The sequence below is a fragment of the Pimephales promelas genome, chromosome 11 (genome assembly GCF_988280905.1).
Source record: "Pimephales promelas chromosome 11, fPimPro1.hap1.1, whole genome shotgun sequence".
NCBI classification, from domain to species: domain Eukaryota; kingdom Metazoa; phylum Chordata; class Actinopteri; order Cypriniformes; family Leuciscidae; genus Pimephales; species Pimephales promelas.
The window spans coordinates 21,019,634-21,041,053 of NC_142779.1; the positions used below are offsets into that span (position 1 = coordinate 21,019,634).

A 21,420-nucleotide genomic window follows, 5' to 3' on the forward strand; every position below is an offset into this window, starting at 1 on the left:
GTTAACTAATGGGTTAAATTATTCTAAAGTGTTTTCAATCATTTTTGTAAAGAAAATGAAATTGAAAATATATAAAAACGCAATTCTTCACATTCACTAAAATATAAAAATGCATTGAAAAAATGATTTACAAATTGCTTAATCTTTGAAGGTGGGATTAAACATTTTTTTGGGGGAAAATCCTTACTGTTGAATTCTGTAAAATATCTATCAAATTTGTAAAGCTACAGAGAATATAAACATACGTATGTTTAAAGCATATATATATATATATCTCCTGCGTGAGACGGTTGCTAAGTTTCCTTAATTCTGGACAGTATTTTTCAAATCGCGATAATCAAATACGGTTTTAAAGTACAGAGGGTCATTCATGCAGACTGTACACCATTCATCCAGCACTGATTCTGTTTGCACCATTGAAAGAACATGGAAATATATATTATCACTCAAACGCACTAATGGGTCTTGAGTTATGTATTACTGTGCTTGTGAACTGACAAGGTAACACACAAGGCATAAGAGTTAGTTACAGTCTGCCTGACACCATAAATAAGACACTGTACAGAGTACATACTATACACATATCCAGCCACAAAAGTGTATTAGAAAAGTATCTTTCCAACAACAAATCCAAATCGGTAGTTTCTGGTCTAGGTATACAATAACATAATAGTGCTGATCTAGTATGAAGTGACAACCAAGGTATAGCCTGCACTGGTTTGAAGTGTCTTACATCTTAGGGCCAATAGGTGAAGTTTAAACTTTCAGTTCTATGTGCCTTTATTGAGCCGCGATCGCTGCTGGTCCTGGGTCTCCCTGGAATCCTCCCAGGGACGAGGGCCACGGATGTTCTGCCATCCACCCAAGTCCTTATCTTTCAATTTCTGTAGCAACAAATGAGATTGGATTCCATCAAAATGACTCTTTTTACCATAGCCAGTTTAAGCCACAAATCGAATGCACAAGCAAAGCGCAAAGCATGCTAAATGGCAATCAGAAGTCAAGAATAAATGCATAGAAAAATGCATTAAACTTCTAATCAAGTCTTGCTAAATTATTAAATGGCCTGAATAATACAGTTAAAGTAAAAAATATATTTTTAAATGTTTTTAAAAGCCTATCGTGCTCCCCAAGGCTGCACTTATTTGAATAGTAATATTATTACATCTAAAATAACTGTTTTCTATTATAATACATTTTTAAATGTAATTTATTGCGATGGCAAAGGTGAATTTTCAGCATCACTACTCAAGTCTTCAGTGTCACATGATCCTTCAGAAATCAGTCTAATATGCTCAAGAAACATTTCTTATTATCAATGTTGATTAATAGAAAGCTCAATAGTACAACATTTATTTTAAGGTTCTTTTGTAAAATTATAAATTACTGTCGCTTTTGATTGGTTTAATCGTTGCTGAATAAAATCTTCATGACCCAAAACTTTTAATCTGTAATGCATCTAGTAACTAAAGATGAGCCCAATCAGCTGAAGCAGAGCGTTGGTTTGTTATAAATGATGCATGATGGGTCAGTGTGAAATCTAATATAAAATACTGGAGATGACACCTATTTATCATCTAATGAACAGCTGTGAAGTTGCTTATAATAACTCATCTTCTCTGGTTCCACTTGAGGGCGCTCTTATACTACTCGCCTGGTAGCAGAAGGTCACATTTAATGGCGTTGTAAACTTTTTAAAATGGCTCAAAAGCAACAAAAAAAAAAAGTTAAAGGCAGAGAGAATCACCACTGCAGTATAATGAAAGTGTGTTGCTACTGTGCTGTGGACAGCCTCAAACACCCACAGCATGAAATGGAGATTATATATGAACCAAGTGCCATCCAGTGCACTTAGTTGGGACTAAATAGCTACACTTTCGGTACAAAAAAAAAAAATTGTAGCACACTAATTACCAGGTCGGTGAGTCTTACTGAAGCAACCTAGTGTTATGTGTCCTGATTGACAAACTGCACGACAAAATTGTGATTACAATTCATGAGTCACCCTGCGTCAGATCCAAACCTGCACCCATTGTATTTAACAAGCCAGATGTTTAACAATTATGCTACCACAAACTCACTACCGAATAAACATAACATCCATGCTGTAGGCAGCAAAACAGCAGATGGCTCGTCAAAACATTATAGCACTATGAAACAGTGTGCGAACACAGATCTCAATACCTCATACTCTTCCTCGAGGATGACAGACTGTTTTTGAGTGTTCACCCGAGCTTCCAGTGTCGGGTCCAGCTAGAACAAACATGCAAAAAAATTAAACAATAATAACAACATGAAAGAAGTATAATGATAACATGGTATGAGATTGCATTTAACAGCACAAATCAGTTCTGTCTGTTTGGTAAGATGGACAGATTGTATTTCAGAAGTCTTTTAAGGTTCACATACCTTCTTTTTGATCTTCTGCACATCATACCTAATCTGAGTGAATTCTCTCAATCCAAACGACCCTCCCACGATCAGAAGCTTCAGAGATAAACATTTAAATATGAGTATTAGTCTACCTCATTATGTACAAAGGCAGAAACTAGATCCTGTAAATAGAAACTAGAACTTGTAAATATTGCACATTGAAAAACTGATAGTATCAACAATGAAAAAAGAAATCTGAAAGAACTGAATTATACTCCTGTAATATTTTACTTTACTATTTTAGGCATTAATGAGTTGATTTAAATACAGGTTTTCTTTTTACTACTAAATAATCCTCACAGTGCACTCTTATAAAAAAATTTAATTAAAAAAGAAACCTGGACAAAAAAAATTACATCACTCTAAATGACCTTTGTTTGACTTGTTCATTTAAACAACCTCATTACTACTACTAACGTTACCATTATTATTATAAGTATTATTTAAACCACGATCAAATAATTACTAAAGATTAGGTCGCACACAAATATTTAAAACATAACTAAAGACTTGATGATAATAACTTAGCTCATCCAGCATACACAACGCTACATTAAAAAGCTCACCAGCATCGGGATCCCATATTTCACGGTTTTGTTCTTTTGTAGTTTACGAACTTGATCCCACATGTTTATGTGCTCATGTACGTCATTTCACAAATTCATATTATTCAGAATAAAGTCAGTAGGATATAAATCAACATGGCTTCACAGGGCGCAGCCATGTAAACCCACAAATCCTTGCAGCGGTGTCGTACAGCCTCATTTTCCGTCCGTGTAGAACTACGAAAGGAGCAATGGGTTCCACTTTAAAAAATGAGGGCGTAGTAGATTAATGTGATTATTTCTACTGTCTATGGATTATTTACGTAAACTGCACGTAAACTGATCAATGTAATATGATATTTAATTCAATTATTCTTTGTCATGAAAATCATAAAATAAAATTAGCAAGAAATGCCAGAAGACATAATGAAACTCATGAAATCAGAATAAGAGTTTGTGATTTTTAGTCCATGTCTGTTCGCTCTGAGGCCATCTGTATGCTGATGTTCTCTCTAGATTAATTGGATGTTCCAATCCAATCTGACTTCTGGCAAATAATGCTGCCTGAATCATAACCATACCATATACTGTTCATTTGTTGGCCAGAGGAGAACTGGCCACTGACTGAGCCTGGGTTCAAACAAGGTTTTTTTTTTCTCCATTCTGTCACTTGAATGACCTGGTTTTGGTTGGACATCATGTACCAATCTCGATCCTTGGCTGACACATGAGACATTTAATGGAAAGATGCACACTGTTTTGTTGTAGTTTTAGGGATACTTTGACAATTTTCAGTCTGACTTTCCGATCACAGCACAGAGACAGCGCTCGAAAAGATAAACAATATTCACTTAAACACTGATTCAGGCAAATTACTGGTACTACTCGACCTCAGGGCTGTATTTGACACTATCAATCTTAACATACTTCTTGACAGGCTGGAAAACTTGGCCAATGGTTCAAGTACTTAGAAGGGAGAGGTTATTACAGTATGTGAGTATAGGAGACGATAACTCTGAGAGAACCTAACTTTTGAGAGAACCTTGCCAAAACTTTAGGGAAGTTCTGAGAAACTTACTAGGGCACATACATATTGTTTTTTTAAATGAATGTACTTTATCAAGAATTATCAAGAATTTAATCAAATTATGTGAATAATCTGAAAGTATAGCAGCTTGGTCCTTATATATATATATATATATATATATATATATATATATATGAAGAGTTCAGATGCAAAAGCCTCTAAATGCCATTTGAAATTTTCTTCTTTAATGATGATTTTTATCAAACTTGTATATTTAAGTTCAGTAATTTCACTTAAATAACAATTAATAGGTAATTATCTTTGCCATTTACAAAGTAAGTGAAATTAATGAACTTAAATATACAAGTTTGATAAAAATCATCATTAAAGAAGAAAATTTCAAATGGCTTTTAGAGGCTTTTGCACCTGAACTCTTATATATATATATATATATATATATATATACTGTATATGTATGTTCTGCCCCTAATTCTGCCAGCAAATTGAATTACTAATGAGTTGAGTAAGCATGCGAATGAATAAATTAATTAGTCAAAATGACAGTTTTGAAAACGATATGCCTAATTGTTGTCCTTTTTACATTAAAACAAAGCATCTCAACTTAATAGGACACATTTCTCCTTGATACAAGCAGTTAAAAAACACAAACACGCAATTGTGGTTGTTTCTTTATTTAAATTTTCATAATTTTTTTAAAGTTTTTTTTTAATAAGGTGAAGAAAAATACCTTTTTTTGTTCTGTATAATAAAATATGTTACCTTTATTCCTTTATGAAGAGGGAAAAAACAAAATAAGAAGTAAAAATACAGAAAACATTCCTCTGGGGGGGAGGGAGTTTCTCAATGTTGCGCATGGAAGCAGAAAGGCGAAGAACGGTTCATGAAATCTGACTCACCGTCACAAGAGAACAATCAAAAAGCATTCTCATCAACAAGCATGTAAAAAAAGGGTACCAATCTGAACGCTTGGTCATTAGTTATCACATGGGTCAACGGTCACAACATTAGGCTTTCTCTATGTGACACAATTCCCAAAACAGGCAAGACAGACTTCATGAACACGGCTGGAAAAAGAGCAGAAAGTCGTATATGACACACAGAAAGGCCTGGGCTGATAGGAAGATACAAAAATGACACAACATCATTGTGAAGTGCTGATGGAAGCTGCTCTGATTGGCTGATCTGGGACCAGTTCTGCTTGCTCTGCTTGTTGGTGCTAGATCAACACTGAAGAGCCGCTTTTACTCGCATAGAGTGCAAGCTATGTGTGTGTTTATGAATATGCGTATTTGTGTGTATTTGTATCAGAAGGCAGGTTGACCCCACATCCTGGGGGACACGTTTCAGAGGTCACTCTCCCCGTAGAGGGCTGTGGAGAAGGACATGTAGTCGAGAGCTCCCGGGACGGTGTCAGGGCCGGAGTAAGGCGTCATGCGGGCGATGCAGTACTCGGCCTGATCAGGAGGGAGCTCGCGCCTCAGCTCATCCGCCAGGATATAGTTCTGCACCAGATAAGAGTTATTCACTTGGTTATTAATTTAAACATTTTAACACAGGAAATGTCTTTTGGATGTTGCATATGTACCTTGTCTCCAGCAAGGACTTTAAACGATGCCATGACCTGATCAGCGGTGTCCGTGTCGGCCGTCTCGCGAGACATAAAGTCAATGAAGGCCTGGAATGTGATCAATCCCAGTCTGTTAGGATCCACAATGCTCATGATGCGGGAAAACTCCGCCTCTCCCTACAGAACAGAGAAATTCTTCTTAAAAATCACTATGAAAACAGTATGAAGGGTTGTTCCTCACTGGGTTAGCATAGCTGATGCTATTTTTTTTCTTCTTCTTTTTTTTTTTAACCTGGAATAACTACCAGATTATAGATTATAACAGTCTAAGGGAATAATATATTTTACAGGATTAAAAGTGGATAGAAAATCTTTTAAAGTTATATATACATTTTGAACAATAGCCCTTCTTTTCTTAGGAGAACTTTGATTAACTTTTTTGATCCACTTGTAGTTTAATTTACAATCCTTGGACTTTTCTCATCCAGTTTATGCTACTTTTTCCAGAAATACTTGCGTAATTTCTCAAATAATAACCACATTAGTGCTGATATTGTTAATTAACTAAAACAAACAGACAAAAAAGTGCTACATTAAAAAAGATTAAATTAAAAATATTATTTAAAAATCAGAAATATGGCCTAGGCAAATAACTAAATTAATAATTGTATGTTGAAGTACTAAAATAGCTAAAACAAAAAAAAGTTAAAACCATGTAAAAAATGTATATATAAACACACACACACACACACACACACACACACGACAAAACAAAATTACAAAAACTTAAAAGTACAATGAAGATATACAAAATAAAAGATAATTTAAAATTTGAATAAATACTATAATATTATATAAATACAAAAATAACACTGAACCACATGGATGGAACTAACCAAGAGTTCAGGAAATCTTCCCTTAACCACATAACTCTGCCTTCTTAGATAATAATGCATGCAGTTTATTACCATAGTATCCACCTTATTTTTCAATGTGGAAGTAAGCTACTTCCTGTGAAAACTGTAAACTATTAGTGTTACAAACCAGTGTGTTTATGAGTATAATAATTCAAAGGGGTCATGACATGGAATTTTTCTTATTATTTTAATATGTTCCTTGAGGCTCACTTATAATGTTAATAAAGCTTTTAGCAATAAAACAACAAAAAATAATTATTTCTGCCTTCATTCGAACACTCTGTCTGTAATGATCTGTTTTTAAGGGACGGCTCCTTTAAGGCGTGTAATTGCAACAAGCAGGATAACAGAATGTTTTTGCACATTTAAGTTACAAATGGCCGCACCTACTCTTATGTTAAAAATAAGATGGATACCCCATGTAGACAAATCTTCATTTTTCCAGGTTTATATCTATGTAGTAGATTATAAATCTCTGTTTTACCACATATATCTTCAATTTATAATAAGTTATATTACATAGGGATTGAATTAGGCTACTATACGTGGACTTTTTTACTAGTTCATGCTACTTTTCCAGTAATACTTAAGTAACTTTCTCAGAAAATAACCCAAACAGATGTAACTATCCAAGAGTTCAGGAAATTCATCCTAAGCCAAATGATAACTGCATTAACTGAACACTTGGAGATTATAACAGCTTCCCCATGCTGATCATAAATCTAGAATTTTCCAGGTTGTACCATTTAGATTTCTAAATCCGTTTTACCAGATTAATCCAGAGGGATTGTAACTATCAATTTATCCATATTACAAAACATTCAGATTATATGATTTACCAGTTCATTATCCACGGGGACCTAAACTCTCAGTTTAACCTTATCACAACCCATGGAGATTTGAACTCTCTGCTTTACCATATTATAACCCATGGAGATGAGGCAGGCTCTGAAGTCTTCTGCATCCATCATGCCTGTTCTCTTCTACAGGAACCCACGAGGGACAAACAGAGCCAGGTAGTAGTGGACAGAAAGATGAAGAGCGAAAGAGGGTAGGAGGAGTATAAGTGAAGGAAGTCATTTTAGAGGAAGGGTTGAGAGAAAATTGGAAAAAAAAATAAGACCGAGAGCGAAAAGAAAAGAAAAAGAGAGTAGAAAGGGGAAAAAAAACAAAAACAAAAAGAGTGTGGTTAATGGCAGAACTCCCTGACTGGTGTCGGTGTGTGTGTACCTGTGCGTCGTTCCCGATATCGAAGCCCAGACTGATAAGGCAGGCTTTGAACTCTTCAGCGCCCAGTGCGCCCGAGTGGTCCTGGGTGTCAGAGCCGTGGGCAGGGTCAGAGGTCAGCAGCGTGGACATGCAGCACACACATGGGAGGGGTGGGGTAATGTCATGCAGACATGGAAGAGGGTCCATGCAGAAGAGAAAAACGAGAAGACAAAAGAAGAGAAAGTGCACAAACGTTAGGACAAACTGTGCAGTACTGTGCTGTGAGAGGGGCGGGGGCGTGGCTGTGAGGACAGATCTAAAATGTGATGCTCAAAATCTGGGCCTGCTGTGCTCGGTTAACGGTCAACTATGCTGTTTAATCAATGTTAAGGTGTCTTGGGTGGCACTGCGTGGGTTTTTAGTGCAGCGTTAGGTTTCAGCGTGGCAGCCTGTAATCTGGGACATGTGTGGGTGACATTAATTCCACTCTGTGCAAATCAGGTCAATAATACAAATGCATTTCTATGAAAGCCAAAACTCAGATACTTGTGCATTTTGATCATTCAATTCCTGAGTTGAAAATCAGTAAAAGTAGCAAACATGACGTGGAATTGAAATTTGAATTAAAGTAGAATCGAAATGAGTTGAAAATCAAAGAAATTCACATTTTCTATATATGTGAGGTTTAAAAATCCTTGAAACAAAATCTGATAAGACTAAACAATTTTATCCTGCCCAATTTCACTTTTTATTGTTAAAACAAGTTATTGAGGTAATGATCTTGGCACAATAAACTTTGTTGGTCTTTGTTGAAGCAAAACATTACCTGCTGAATTTCTTTAAATCACAATTCAATAAATTCTACTTTCTGTCATTCCACACTTCCTGTGGAGCATGATTAATTAAATTCAAATGATAACTTGTGCTCTAAAAGGAACCAAAATCTTAAAGCTACACCGTGTAACTCTTTTAGTTTATTCTTAGCTAAAAACACTTAGTTCTTTCAAAAATATATGTGCTCATTAATGTATATTTACTTCGTTCAAGTAATAAAGTATTCTCGTGAGTGTATAATATGCCATTGAAAATACATACGGGTAAGGGGTTCTAATGTCGGTCGCCATGTTGCCCCTCCATCTTGAAAGTACATTAGCCAAAGAGGGACATACCCGTTAATTCAAGCTTCGCCTTTCGCGTTTACGTTTGTGTTAACACTCATGGATGAGGTCGAACTGGAAGCCAAGTTAATCTTGGACTACATTGGCCACCGTAGGAGTTAAAACGAAATCGGAATTGAGAGGAACAGAAACTAATATTCACTGGATGGTCATATACCTTTTCACCGCTAGATGGGGGTAAAAATCACACAGTGTAGCTTTAAACTCTAAATTTTGCCCGAGTCTGCAAGGTACCACACAAAGTATCGCAGCAGCCAATCACAAACTAAAATATAGTCATGCTATTCTCAGATGAATTAACCAAGTTACGGTCTCAGACGTCCTACTGCTCTTAATGATGTTAAACTGTGGTGTTGGACTGTGCAGTGTCATACTGACTCGGTCGAAGTGGTTGAACGAGGCTCTAAACTCATTCATTTGGTCCTGGCTGATGCCTTTGGCGTCACGGGTCAGAATCTGGTTCTCGATCTCGTTAATGGTGCGAGCGATGGTGGTGAGGAGCTGCTCCCAACCAACACGGATGTGCTAGAGGAAGAAAAGAGATGTCAGGAACATACAAATGCACTGGGGGGGGGGGTTGGAAATAAGCATTTGAGAGTTTTTGTGCGTGTATATACCTCCATTGTGTAATTAGTGTGTTTGTTGTCAAATATAAGTGCTTCCTGTATTAGTTGATGGTCTCCCTCTAGCTGGTCAATCTTTGGTTTGTAGTTTACTATGCTCTTCTCATACTGCCGCAGGTGGGTCAGCTGATCCTCCAGGGTACCGTGCATCTCGATAGAGATTCGGCCAATTTCCTGAAGATTAAACATTAAAACCATTTTAAAATAAGAGGACAATGACAGTTCTTCCTGAACCTCTGCCTCAGGGTCTTTCTCTACACATTTTTTCTAAGGCCACCCAAATTATAGTTCAGAGCTAATATAGTAGTATTGGATGCATTCTTTTCCATGATTGACTTCATCTCACTGTCTTCTACAAATGTCAGTGTTAACCTCAGGAAAAGTTTCATAAGAGCAAATACAATAAAATTACTTAAATTATTGAGGTATTGGATGTAGATTCCCATAGAATTTTTAACAAGACAATCCCTGTGTACTTACTTTGCTCCAAATAGTTATGACAAATAATAACTTATATATCCTATGTAAACATTTCATGTAATTAAGTAATTAAACAGTTTTAACTGTAAACTGTAACTGTTTTAATTTTTAATATATTTTAAAATGTAATTTATTCCTGTGATGGTAAAGCTGAATTTTCAGCAGGCTTCAGTGTCACATGATCCTTCAGAAATCATTTCGTTTCAATCATCTTTTGAAACATTATAACATTATATATATATATATATATATATATATATACGTCTTTACTGTCACTTTTGATCAATTTAATGCATCCTTGATGAATAAAAGTATTTATTTATTTTTTTTAAAGTCACCCTAACCCCAAACATTTGAACGGTACTGTATGTAAATCAACTACATGTGACCGTGTATGTAAGCTACTCACCAAGAACATTTTTGACTTTTCTCAGTTCTCTGACAGTACCATAAGAGAATGTGATTAATTTTCTGTTAATTTAGCTCATGTCCCACCTCCATCTTGGTCTGGATCCAGGGCCCGATAACATTTGCCTGATTAGCAAACTGTCTGCGCAGTCTCTCATTATTCTGCTGACGAGCGTGTTCTTCAACCAGGGCCTGATCTCTCTGGGGTACTAACTGCCTCACCTGAGAGGAGAGAGAGAGAAATCTGATTAGGAGAAAGCAGTGTGGAGGTGAATTAATCATCTCTTCTTGTACCCATATATATTCATGTGTCATATATACATGGAAAATTCTCCTCTATTTTACCTGCACAAGTTTATTTTCTTGAAAAAGAAAAGAAAATGTGCTCAAACCTTATCCCATTTGGCATTGATCTCTTGGGGGTTGATGGTGGTGTAGGGGTTGGTGCCAGCCATGTTGACGTGGTATGTCTGCACAATTTTAGCAATTTCATTATGGATGCCCAGGATGGCCTGTCGTTCCTTATCTGCCTCGGGCAGTGTGGCTTTAAACTGCTCATGTGCTGTGCTGAGTCCCTGATACACACACACACACACACACACACACACAAAAGAGAGGTGCTATAATTTTCTGAAACATTCCTCCTCTGCAACATTTCAATTTTCACTCTTACATCAACTTTTGTATGAAATGCACCAGAAAACTTTACCGTCACACTTGAAATCCACCAGATGGATGGACAGACAGATGAGATCATTTTGCTAATGTGCTGAAGGAGAATTTTCTGCTCATTCAGACAAAACTATACATGCTGATTTCATGTTTAAAGACTGTCTTTTTGTGATTTTATAGTCAAGACTAGTCCATGTCGCGATTTGATTAAAGGTGAACTATTATGCCCATTTTCACACTTATGTAATATAAATCTCTGTGTCTGTGAAGCTTCAGTGCAAAATACCACCCAGATTTTTTTATTACAGCTTGTCAAAGTTGCCCCTTTTTGGGTGTGAGGGAAAACACACAATTTCTACCCTCCCGGTGGGATGCTATTTTTAAAGGGGTGATAAACTGAGAAATCCAATTTTCCTTGAGCTTTTGACATCTAAGAGGTCGTCATATTATAAGAATATCCTGTAAGTTTCAGAACTGAAAACATCCTTGTTAGTCCAACAAAAGCTCTTATTGACACCAGCCTCAGCAAACGACTCTTTTCAAAGTGGGGAACTATGACGTCAAAGAAGATAAAACACCACCCCCGCAGAAGAAGATCAACTCCTACTATAACACGGCCGGATCTATTGCAGATCGTCACCAGTCGTGGGCGGGGTTTCCCTACTCTTACATAGGAGTAGGGGGAACTTTGAAACAGCTTGTTGTGAGAGATTGATAATGATATATGGGGATTATAAAACAGTATTGGGTTGATTTTTACCATTATAGGTTGGTTGTTCACACACACTGTGGACACACATCTGTGTTCAAACACCTTATAAAAGCCCCACTTTTAATTCATTCATCCATACTTAGCCAAATTCTGTGACATTCCACATTGTACAGTAAATTAAATTTTTATGACTGAGGCAAGCCGACTAGAAAAGATGGATAAATGGATGATTAATGTGCAATACCTGGATCTCCTCAATAGTGTGGACGATAAAAGTGTCCTGCAGGTCCTCCATGGCTCCCTCCATCCAGTTGTTAAAGGGTGCAGCCCTTTTGGCAAACTCCAGGTACAGCTGATCAATCGTTTCCAACAGTTTCTCTGTCCTCTGAGGGAAGAGATAGAGCCAAGACACACACATATGAATGCAGAGAAAACACAAACACAAACAGTGGCAGACAGAATATCACCAAAAATTCATACAGAATAGAAATGATAAATTCGAGGCATTTTTCACGTTTTTTACCTGCAAGGCTTCGCTGCGTTTCTGAGTTAAAACTCCCAATGAATCCCACTGATCGCAGATCTGCTGACAGCGAGCGTTTACACTGGGAGAGTCGTAGTACTCCAACTCACTAAAGAGCGAGAATTGGTGTGAGAGTGAAGCTATTAAACTACTTCAACGAGCATTGTCTGAATCAGGTTTTTCAGTGTGTTTACTGACTTAAGCTCCTGAGCGATGGCAGCGATCTGTTCCACTCTGTCCTGATGAGCTGCGAGGTCACTCTCGAACGCCTCGTGCTTCTTCAGCAGAGCTTTGATCTCTGAGAGGGTTGCAGTCTCGAAGTCTTTGTCCTGCAACATCTCCTCCTTACCTACAGGGAGCAGTAAAGATCAGCCATACCTTAGACTTAGAGAGAATGAGGAACTCAATTCTTGTGAACAAAGGAAAAGATTGTCCCTCTGTCCCAAAGTGCATACTACCCATCCTAAATAATATGTGAGATTAAAATAAGTTTGTCCCAATGCATAGTTTGTTGAAAAGAGTGTGACCTACTCTAACACTGATATTACCAAAAACTCATTGCTAGTGGATGATTTGGTTCAGAACTACAAACATGACTAAAAAAACTACAAACATGGCAGATGTTCGCAAGACCAACGGTAGAGACACACTGTAAGGGTGATTATTATTAATAATCAATATTATCTACCCTGATGAAAAATATTTTTTAATGTTATCTGTGTTATATTTAATTTGCACCAACGATTATTTAAATGCTTCCCCTAATGTGTCTCAGCCAAGGTGCAAATTAAACAGCGACTGCGACCTTCAGATGGGTGTCTACTATTGCTAAAGTAAGGAACGCAACATTCATGCGCATCCGACTGACAGATAAACCTCTTTTTTCAGTGTTGTTATTAATATTGTGGTTATTTAAGCAGTTTTATTTGTACATTTAGTTAAATGTCATTTATCATTCAACAGAACTGTGCATATAGTGAATAAATACACCCCTACACATGACTGACAAATTAACACACTACTTGTTTTCTTTCGATATGGTAGGAAGAATCGTTTAAGTATATTTAATGAAATAAAATTTGGTGTATATGAAGATGATAACTGTGATTATTATTGACAGGCCGGTTGAGGCCCAAAAGCTTGCCTACTCTTTTCCTTCACAAAAAGAGTACATACTTTTAGGGCATAGTATAAGTAGGCAAATAGGGACGCAGCATGTGTGTTTCTGCTTCGTTTTGCTTCATCAATCTGTTACCAGCAGTCCAGGCTTCATGGATGGCGGCTTTTTGGCGAAATTTCTCTGCAAGATGGTCGAGTCTCTCCAGTCTGCGAATCTCATTCAGTAGCCACTCTTCATAACCCTTCTCTGCTCCCTCAAGACCTCCCCACGCATTGGAGACATCCTACACATGCAGACGACTCATTACTGACCAGTATTACAAGTCAAGCTATTAGAGTTGGATGCTCGAAAACTTTAGTTGATACTTGTAAGTAAGTACTTGGGCTAAGTTCTCACCGAGACCATCTTCCCCTCTGAGGGCATGAACGCAGGCCGGTTACTGAGGCGGAGTTTGGTCTGCAGTGTGTTGAAGTTGATCTCCAGCTGACATTTCTCCTGAACTTTAGGCGGTTTGTGAAGTCGTCGGTAGTCCCGGAAATCCTCCAACTTCTGCTGCATGGCCTGCATAGTGTTCTCCGGAACGCGGTTCTCCAACCACGGGATGGTTCTGCGAATCCACTCCAATAGCTGAAGAGAGCAAGAGAGAGAGAGACGGGAAAAAAGGGAGGAAACAACAAGAAGAGGGGAAAAAAGAGGATAAAACACATTGGAAATAGTGGGAGCAGACAGAATGAGATAAAGAGAGAAAAAGAGATAATATGAGATTGGGTTTTAAATATGAGATTTATTGTTTTTTTTAATATGAATTAGATACAAGGCTCCCATTTAATTTAAATACATTTCCATGATTTTTCCAGTTATTCTGAAATACAGGATTTGGGTTTTATTTATTAATTTTGTTTTATCTTAATTGTTTGTTTATTTACAGTATTTAATTATTGTGGAATTACTACTTTATTTAGAGAAGTTTAACAAAGCTAAAATAATTCACATTTAATATATTCAATTTCCAAGATCTTTTAAGATTGTATTAATTTTCATGGAACTGCCTGGCCTGGAAAGCAGTATTTTAAAATTCCCTCTTTTCCATGACCATAGGAACACTGTAGAGTAAATGTGCTAGATATTAGCTGAGTTTAAATGACTGAAACTTCTCACAGGCCCTAAATGAGCACAGTTTGAGACGACAGGATAGATAAGGAGACGAGACGAGAGGAGGATGGGAGTGAAGAGGACAGAACATGAATGAGTGTGCTCACATCACTGGCTAGTTTCTCATAGTCTTCCATCAGTTGCTCGTTCTCCTGATTGACAGCCAGCACTTTGCAGATCCGATTGGCTGCTGTCTCGGCCTGAGGGGGTAAAGGACAGTGAATCTGCTTCTGTTTCTGTGGAAACCACATCAGCGCCATGGCAACGCTGTTAAGGTTTTGTGTGTTTAAGTGTGATGAGGTCGTCTGTCAATTTATTACCGTTACCAAAAGCAATCAACCGCTACGTCAATATCATATAACCCTTCTGTGCATGTTTTTAATTATAAATGTGTGTATTTTTGGAGGGGAGGGGGGCGGGGGTTATAGGAAGTGAGTTGCAATTCTAAAAGCCAAAAAGGAAGAGGAGAAAACAATGATAAGCTCAGTTTACCATTGTCAGTGACAGACAGAGTTCATGCAGTGACTCTCAACTTTATGATCTAAAATGTTATACATGTCGGCACATAATGCTGATCAGCAGTGGATAAAATGTCATGCTTTTCATAAGAAAAATGTTTTCAAGAAACCAGCAGTTTCTGCTGAATAGTGCAAAAGTAAAGTTTTAAGAAAAAAAATTAAAAATCAATACAAACGTGATCATACGATCTTTCAGTTTACATTGTTTAGATGAAAAAGTAACAGTAAAGTTTTTACTAGGCTTATATTGATTTGTTATTTGTACTTTGTGTTGAAAATTAAAATACAAAAAAAACATTATAGAAAGTGCTTTTTTAATGTTTTTAAATTTATATTGATTGTTTTGTCATCATCTACTCATGTCATTTCAAACTATTTTTGATTTGTTAGCTTTTTCTGCTGTGGAAAACAGAGTCAGTGACTATCACCAAAACAATAAAATTCTGTATTTTCTAATTAATTAGCTTGTTTTAGCTACACTTCCACACAATAACGGTGCATGGGTGTGGATGTGGGTGTGTCAGAGGAAGTTTTGTTGAATACTGAACTGTTTGGTGGGTTTACAATCAGACTCGTGCCTTATAAGAGCAGACAGGATCTGAGTGTGCAGGGAACACACACCCAGCTTGTAGAAACTTTATTGAGGGATGTTAGTCATCAGTTCAGAAACGCTCACACAGAGTTGAGGAAACCCAGCTGGATGTGATGAATCAGCACAATGAAGTAGTAACTTTCACCCTGTCAGTGAGAAACATGCTGCCTCTGAATGAACTTTTGGGATTTTTGACTCAATCCACTTAACATGCGAGAAGACCCACATGAAAAATGGGGAAATACATCTGGTCTGACCCTTGTTAATTAAATATTTTAGTAAATCTAGTATGTATGTTGCATACGTTAAAGGTAACATCTAAATTGATTGGTTTCATACAAGCTAAAACTATTATTTATTAGAACTGAACCAATCTGACTAGCTTAAAGGGATATTTCACTTTGAAATGAATTTTTGATATGTTTTAGCTTACCTCAAGAGCATCCAAGATGTAGGTGTCATTGTTTCCACAGTATTTTCAATTTTGACATTTTTAGGTCAAACCGGTGTTGTCTGTCAGTCAAATAATGGAGGCTAAGGGGGTCCACGTCAAAGAGCATGCACAGAAAAGTCAAAATTAAACATGATTTAATGACTCGTAAATGTAAGTACACATTGATGGCCTAAGACACGAAACGAGCGGTTTGTGATGCGGAAGAGATTTCAGAAGTTTTCGAAATCGTCTTCCATTGCGATTTCCTGTATATCTAAATATGTTTAGATCTTCACAGTGAAAGGCAACACTTCCGAAATCTCTGTGTAAACAATGAGTGACGTCACACGCAAGTGATCACTTCCGGTGGAACGTTGGACACGGTTCAGTTCGGTTCCGTTGGACAACTGATTCAGATCAGTTGGACATGGCTGTGGTTACAAGAGGTAAAAACGATATAAATACTGTTCGTTTTCTCACACAAACTGCTCGTTTTGTGTCTTAGGCCATCAATGTGTACTTACATTTACGAGTCATTAAATCATGTTTAATTTTGACGTCTTTGTGCATGCTCTTTTAGAAAATCCCCTTAGACTTCCATTATTTGACTGACAGACAACAACGGTTTGACCAAAAAATATCAAAATTGAAAATACTGTGGAAACAATGACACCTACATCTTGGATGCCCTTGAGGTAAGCTAAAACATATCAAAAATTAATTTCAAAGTGAACCATCCCTTTAAATTACATTAAAAAAAATGCAAGGTTAGGCAGAAAAAGCAAGTGATGTTTTGTTTCTGCCAATTGTGATATGTTTATGCCGCCTTTGTGCCACATTAAAAAGCGTAAACATATTATTTTGTGGCATTCGCTGCATATGTGGCTTCTGTGCTTTGAGCTCATGAGTTTGGCTAAGCTGATTCAGATTCATGAATCTATATGAACTAAATTGGATTCTTGAGTCTGCCTAAACAGATTCACTGCTGTGAATTTTCTGGACCAATTCTTTACTGACACAGAAGGAATTATGAACAATTAAAAATTTATAAAGATGTTTGAATAGGACCGACTAACTGTCCCAGTGATTTTAGCAGGACATCTATTTCAACACATATTCTAAAATGTAAAGAAGTTTGATGGTTTCTATACGAGACACAATGTGTGTGTGTGTGTGTGTGTGTGTGTGTGTGGCGTGCAGATGTGTGGAGAAACAGAGCTAGGTGTGTTATGTAATATTAGATCAGGGTTGCCCGGGAAACAGCCAGAACTGACACAAAACCAAAGAAGGAAAGAGAGAAATATCACAGCCAAACAAGAAATGAGAAAGAAGTCACAATGGAGTTTCAGAGCAGATGGGTTCTGACCCGACAGTGACATCAGAGACTGACCTCACCATAATAGCCCTTGTGAAAAAGAAGTGTGCTTAATTGAATTTAATAATCACTTGTAGTGTACTTCAAATCTTATAATTTTTTAACGTATTTTCAGATAATGGTGATATGAATAGAAAAGGCCACTTAAAATAAGTAAACAAACAGTTTTTCTTAACACACTTATTTACACTTCTAAAAAGTGCACTTTGTTAGTGTAAAATTAAGCGTTACTTTAAAGTATGTGTTAACTAACTATATTAACACAAATGAAAAATACATTAATTTTAACTGTACTGTGTAATTAGATATTTAAAGTTAATATATTTTAAATGTAATAAATTACAACGTCATCATTACAAATTAGTAATTTCATTACATGACAGAAATTTGTGTACAATCAGCAGCACACTTTAACCATATTTCAAAGACAATTGATAGAAGTCATTTTGAACTTATATATTAAGATGTATTTAAGTGGGACTTTTAAGTACCTACAGTAATTTACGTTATAATACATTTCCATTTAATTGCAAATCACATGCAATCAAGTGCCTGAAAATATTACATTCAGAAACAAAAAGTATTTTATTTCCTTAAGAACTCTTTCTAAAGTATGCTAAAGATATTATGCTTCTTTTTCACAAGGAAGTTCGGTTCAGTGAAGAACAATATATCACATCTCTTTCAGTCTAGATTTGACTAGGATTTTGATGTGGAAGCTGATTGGCTGATGTCGGTCTGCGCTCACCTTCTGTTTGCCTGAGAAGGCATGGTAGTAACATGACACATACGTCATGATGGCCTTTTCATCGGGACGCAACGTACTAACGATATCTGCCCAGGGAAAGAGGGAGCGGGAACAGAGAGAGAAAAGGAGGTGGAGAGGAAGGGAGAGAAAAAAAAAGCACAGAGTAAAAGACTGCATAGACACAAAGACAAACGGGGCATAGTTCTACAGAAATGATACAAGGCATGAAGAGGTCTCCAGGAGGTCTCGTCGATGCCGTGACTGTTTGGGTATTTTTTTAGGAGACTGAAGTGGAGACACACTCATGCCTTCATCATAAGAATTCATTTCCTTCATGCAACAGGTGGAAAGACCCATGCAACTGTAGAAGGAGCATGAGCCCTGATGGGCGGAGCTTAGCACTGCAAAGAGTCAGAAAGAGGCAGACGGTTAGGAGTGTAGTCATGGTCACAAGAAACCACAACATCCAGTGGCGATCACGAAAACCAGTGAGCGGAAACAGAGTGAAGGGAGGGCCTTATTGGGTGAGTGTAGAAATTCATGACATTGGGAGAGGGGTGCCCAGCGATACCTTCTGCGCCCCAGAGAAGGCATGGTAGAAGCTAGAAACGTAGGTCATGATGGCCTTCTCATCGGGACGAGCCGTACCAACAATATCTGCAGAGAAAGAAGGGGGTGATATTAAAGTAATAAGAGAGAGAGAGAGAAAAAAAAGAATGATCAGAGCACATCACACACAGTCACATACTTCAGAGGCCCATACGAGGGGACTTCCTGTGTAAAGAAAGAGTTATTAATGTGAATGGAGATATGAAATCATCAAAATCAGAGCCGGAACCAGGGCGCACAAATCAGGGGGGCATTTATATTTGTGGGGGGGATTCAGTGGCTGCCGAAATCAGGTTCAGCCTTGGTGATGGGTTGGATGCGTGCATTTGTAATCGCTTTCAAATGCGTGCTCGCTTTTCTCTTTCACGGCACAGTAACACGTTTGGGGGGGTGTGGATGGCAAATACCGGCACTGATTATAATCAACCTAAAATAGTCGGGGAGCCAAAGTCTCAAAAGCTCTATAAAATGGGTTGAACCTGACATGGTCTGCCATACTTTTTATTTGTGTTTTTTCTGTTAACTTTGACCCTAAGAACAAATAATTAGAGGGTCTGCTCTGCCGGAAATATCGCGAAAAAAAATTGTGGCCATTTTAGTGTACGCACCCTTTATTTTTTATCAGAAAAATGTGAAAAATTATTTTTTTCATCAAATCCTCAGTGGGTTGGGTAGGTTCTCAATAAATGTATTCCAGATACACAGAACACATGTGCGGACAACATCCACTGAAAAAATAATTCATAAAACACATTTCTACATGATTTCGCATCAATTTAATGCAAAAAACAGGCGTTTTTTCACTTATTTTCCACTATTTTCATCTTTACTTCATTGGCAATCAACTATTCCCTTAAGTTATGACATCAGGCAATATGCCATTCTTTTCACCAAACACTATACTCATTACACAGAAAAAATTATAAAAATCCAAACAAAATCAATGGATCTGTGATGATTTCACTACTAGTTGGTGATCAACAGGCTCAGAATTTCAATAGAATTTTTTAGACTACTCTCAAAATTCTTAAAAACATGCTGGATATTTAGCATCATGGCTCACTTACAAACACACACACACACGCACACACATGATCTTAGTAATTTTTATGAGTTTGGAACAACCAACCAATGGTTACCAACGGTTACCAACAGACTTCGAAGCTGCTCATCATTGTCTGTGGTAAGTGATAGTGACTAATATACCGGTAGGTCTGCCCCAGAGTTTTGGGAAAAGAATGGTAATATGGATACTGTAATTGTAATTAACTGAAAGGACCACACCAGTCTTCAAACAATAATATTTCTGATGATTCCTCATCCCAAACATATCCCTGTAGCAGCAGCATTCATTCTCTACTGGTTTACTTAGCTAGCTTTAGCCGTTTTAGCTAATGTCGGTGGTTTCTTTAAACGGCATTACTCCTCACAGGTATGGGGTAGAGAGTAGAGACTTACTTTTTTTAAATGCTTAGGATATTATTCTCTAATAGAGGTATGTGTCCTATTTGTTCAATAAGCTTCAACCGGAAGTTGAGAAATTGCCAAAATTTCAACTGGACTTGTTAGGTAAAGAAATAGATATGAGAATAAATGCTGCTACAGGGATACGTTTGGAGCGAGGAATCATTGGAAATAAACTTGTATGAAGCCTGGTGTGGTCCTTGAAGTGTTTTTCATGTCAGACAGATAGTAGGCTAGTAAGGATAACTAAAGGCTACATTAAACGTTAGCTACCATTAGCATTTAGCTTCATGGCTAGTTGTTACATTGCGGTTTAGAAAGTTAGAAAGCCACACAGACAAAAAAAAACAATATATAGCTATATTGGATATCAGACTGTACACAATAATGAACAATACAAATGTTCTGTAAAATGTAAACATACTATATAGTATGCATAGTTTGTTTTTGTTTTTACAGTATATAGAGTGAGTGATTTGTCAAAAGCTAGTTAGCTAGTAGTAATAATAATAATTCATTTTATTTGTTGGACGTCTTTCAAGACACTCAAGGACACCTTACAAAAAGTAAAAAGTAAAATTTTGAATTGATATGAAATCTGATTGGAAACCAATGAATGTTCCCTAAAACTGGAGTAATATGCTCATTCAACAGTGTTTGTGTAATGATCCGAGCTGCTGAATTCTGAACCATCTGAAGTTTATCAATACAGGATGACACTCAGACTTAACCTGAGAAGAAAGAAAGATAACAGAGTCGGCGATAGTAAGTGTAAAACTTCCACAATTCCGCAGTTTTGATTGAGTACCTACTATTAAAATTTTAGTTCCCTTTCAGTCGATCACGTGCGGCGTAACATCGACGTGACAATGTAATCGGGACCACTTCAGGGATCGCATCACGTGCCCCACTCCGCAGCGTGGGTATAGCAGCTTCGAAAATCCGTTGGTAACCGTTGGTTGGTTGTTCCAAACTCATAAAAATTACTAAGATCATGTGTGTGTGTGTGTGTGTGTGTGTGTGTGTGTGTGTGTGTGTGTGTGTGTGTGTGTGTGTGTGTGTGTGTTTGTAAGTGAGCCATGATGCTTAATATC

The 21,420-nt window shown here is 37.2% G+C and overlaps 2 protein-coding genes across 7 annotated transcripts in view; both read right to left on the bottom strand.

Moving 5' to 3' along the window:
- Window positions 1-459: 459 nt before the first annotated feature.
- cox16 (cytochrome c oxidase assembly factor COX16) lies at window positions 460-3,202 on the bottom strand. The gene is made up of 4 exons (XM_039656170.2): window positions 3,000-3,202; window positions 2,410-2,487; window positions 2,185-2,253; window positions 460-884 (listed from the first exon to the last, which is right to left on the bottom strand). The coding sequence occupies exons 1-4, from the start codon at window positions 3,060-3,062 to the stop codon at window positions 771-773; spliced, it is 324 nt and encodes a 107-aa protein (XP_039512104.2). The 5' UTR covers window positions 3,063-3,202; the 3' UTR covers window positions 460-770.
- A 1,479-nt stretch (window positions 3,203-4,681) lies between these two features.
- Window positions 4,682-21,420, bottom strand: part of actn1 (actinin, alpha 1) — a 49,103-nt gene continuing 32,364 nt past the window's right edge. Inside the window, exons 8-22 of one of the 6 annotated variants that reach the window (XM_039656149.2) lie at window positions 18,254-18,339; window positions 14,695-14,787; window positions 13,832-14,062; window positions 13,571-13,718; window positions 12,514-12,664; window positions 12,316-12,424; window positions 12,037-12,177; window positions 10,801-10,983; window positions 10,496-10,630; window positions 9,515-9,694; window positions 9,276-9,422; window positions 7,741-7,821; window positions 7,428-7,493; window positions 5,612-5,770; window positions 4,947-5,528 (exon numbers count right to left, since the gene is read on the bottom strand). In XM_039656149.2, the coding sequence (XP_039512083.1) occupies window positions 5,370-5,528; window positions 5,612-5,770; window positions 7,428-7,493; window positions 7,741-7,821; window positions 9,276-9,422; window positions 9,515-9,694; window positions 10,496-10,630; window positions 10,801-10,983; window positions 12,037-12,177; window positions 12,316-12,424; window positions 12,514-12,664; window positions 13,571-13,718; window positions 13,832-14,062; window positions 14,695-14,787; window positions 18,254-18,339 (2,069 nt within the window). In that variant the 3' untranslated portion in view covers window positions 4,947-5,369. Of the gene's footprint in view, window positions 5,529-5,611; window positions 5,771-7,427; window positions 7,494-7,740; window positions 7,822-9,275; window positions 9,423-9,514; window positions 9,695-10,495; window positions 10,631-10,800; window positions 10,984-12,036; window positions 12,178-12,315; window positions 12,425-12,513; window positions 12,665-13,570; window positions 13,719-13,831; window positions 14,063-14,694; window positions 14,788-18,253; window positions 18,340-18,824; window positions 18,911-21,420 lie in introns of all 6 variants that reach the window. The other 5 variants (XM_039656148.2, XM_039656153.2, XM_039656151.2 and 2 more) reach the window with 5 other exon arrangements.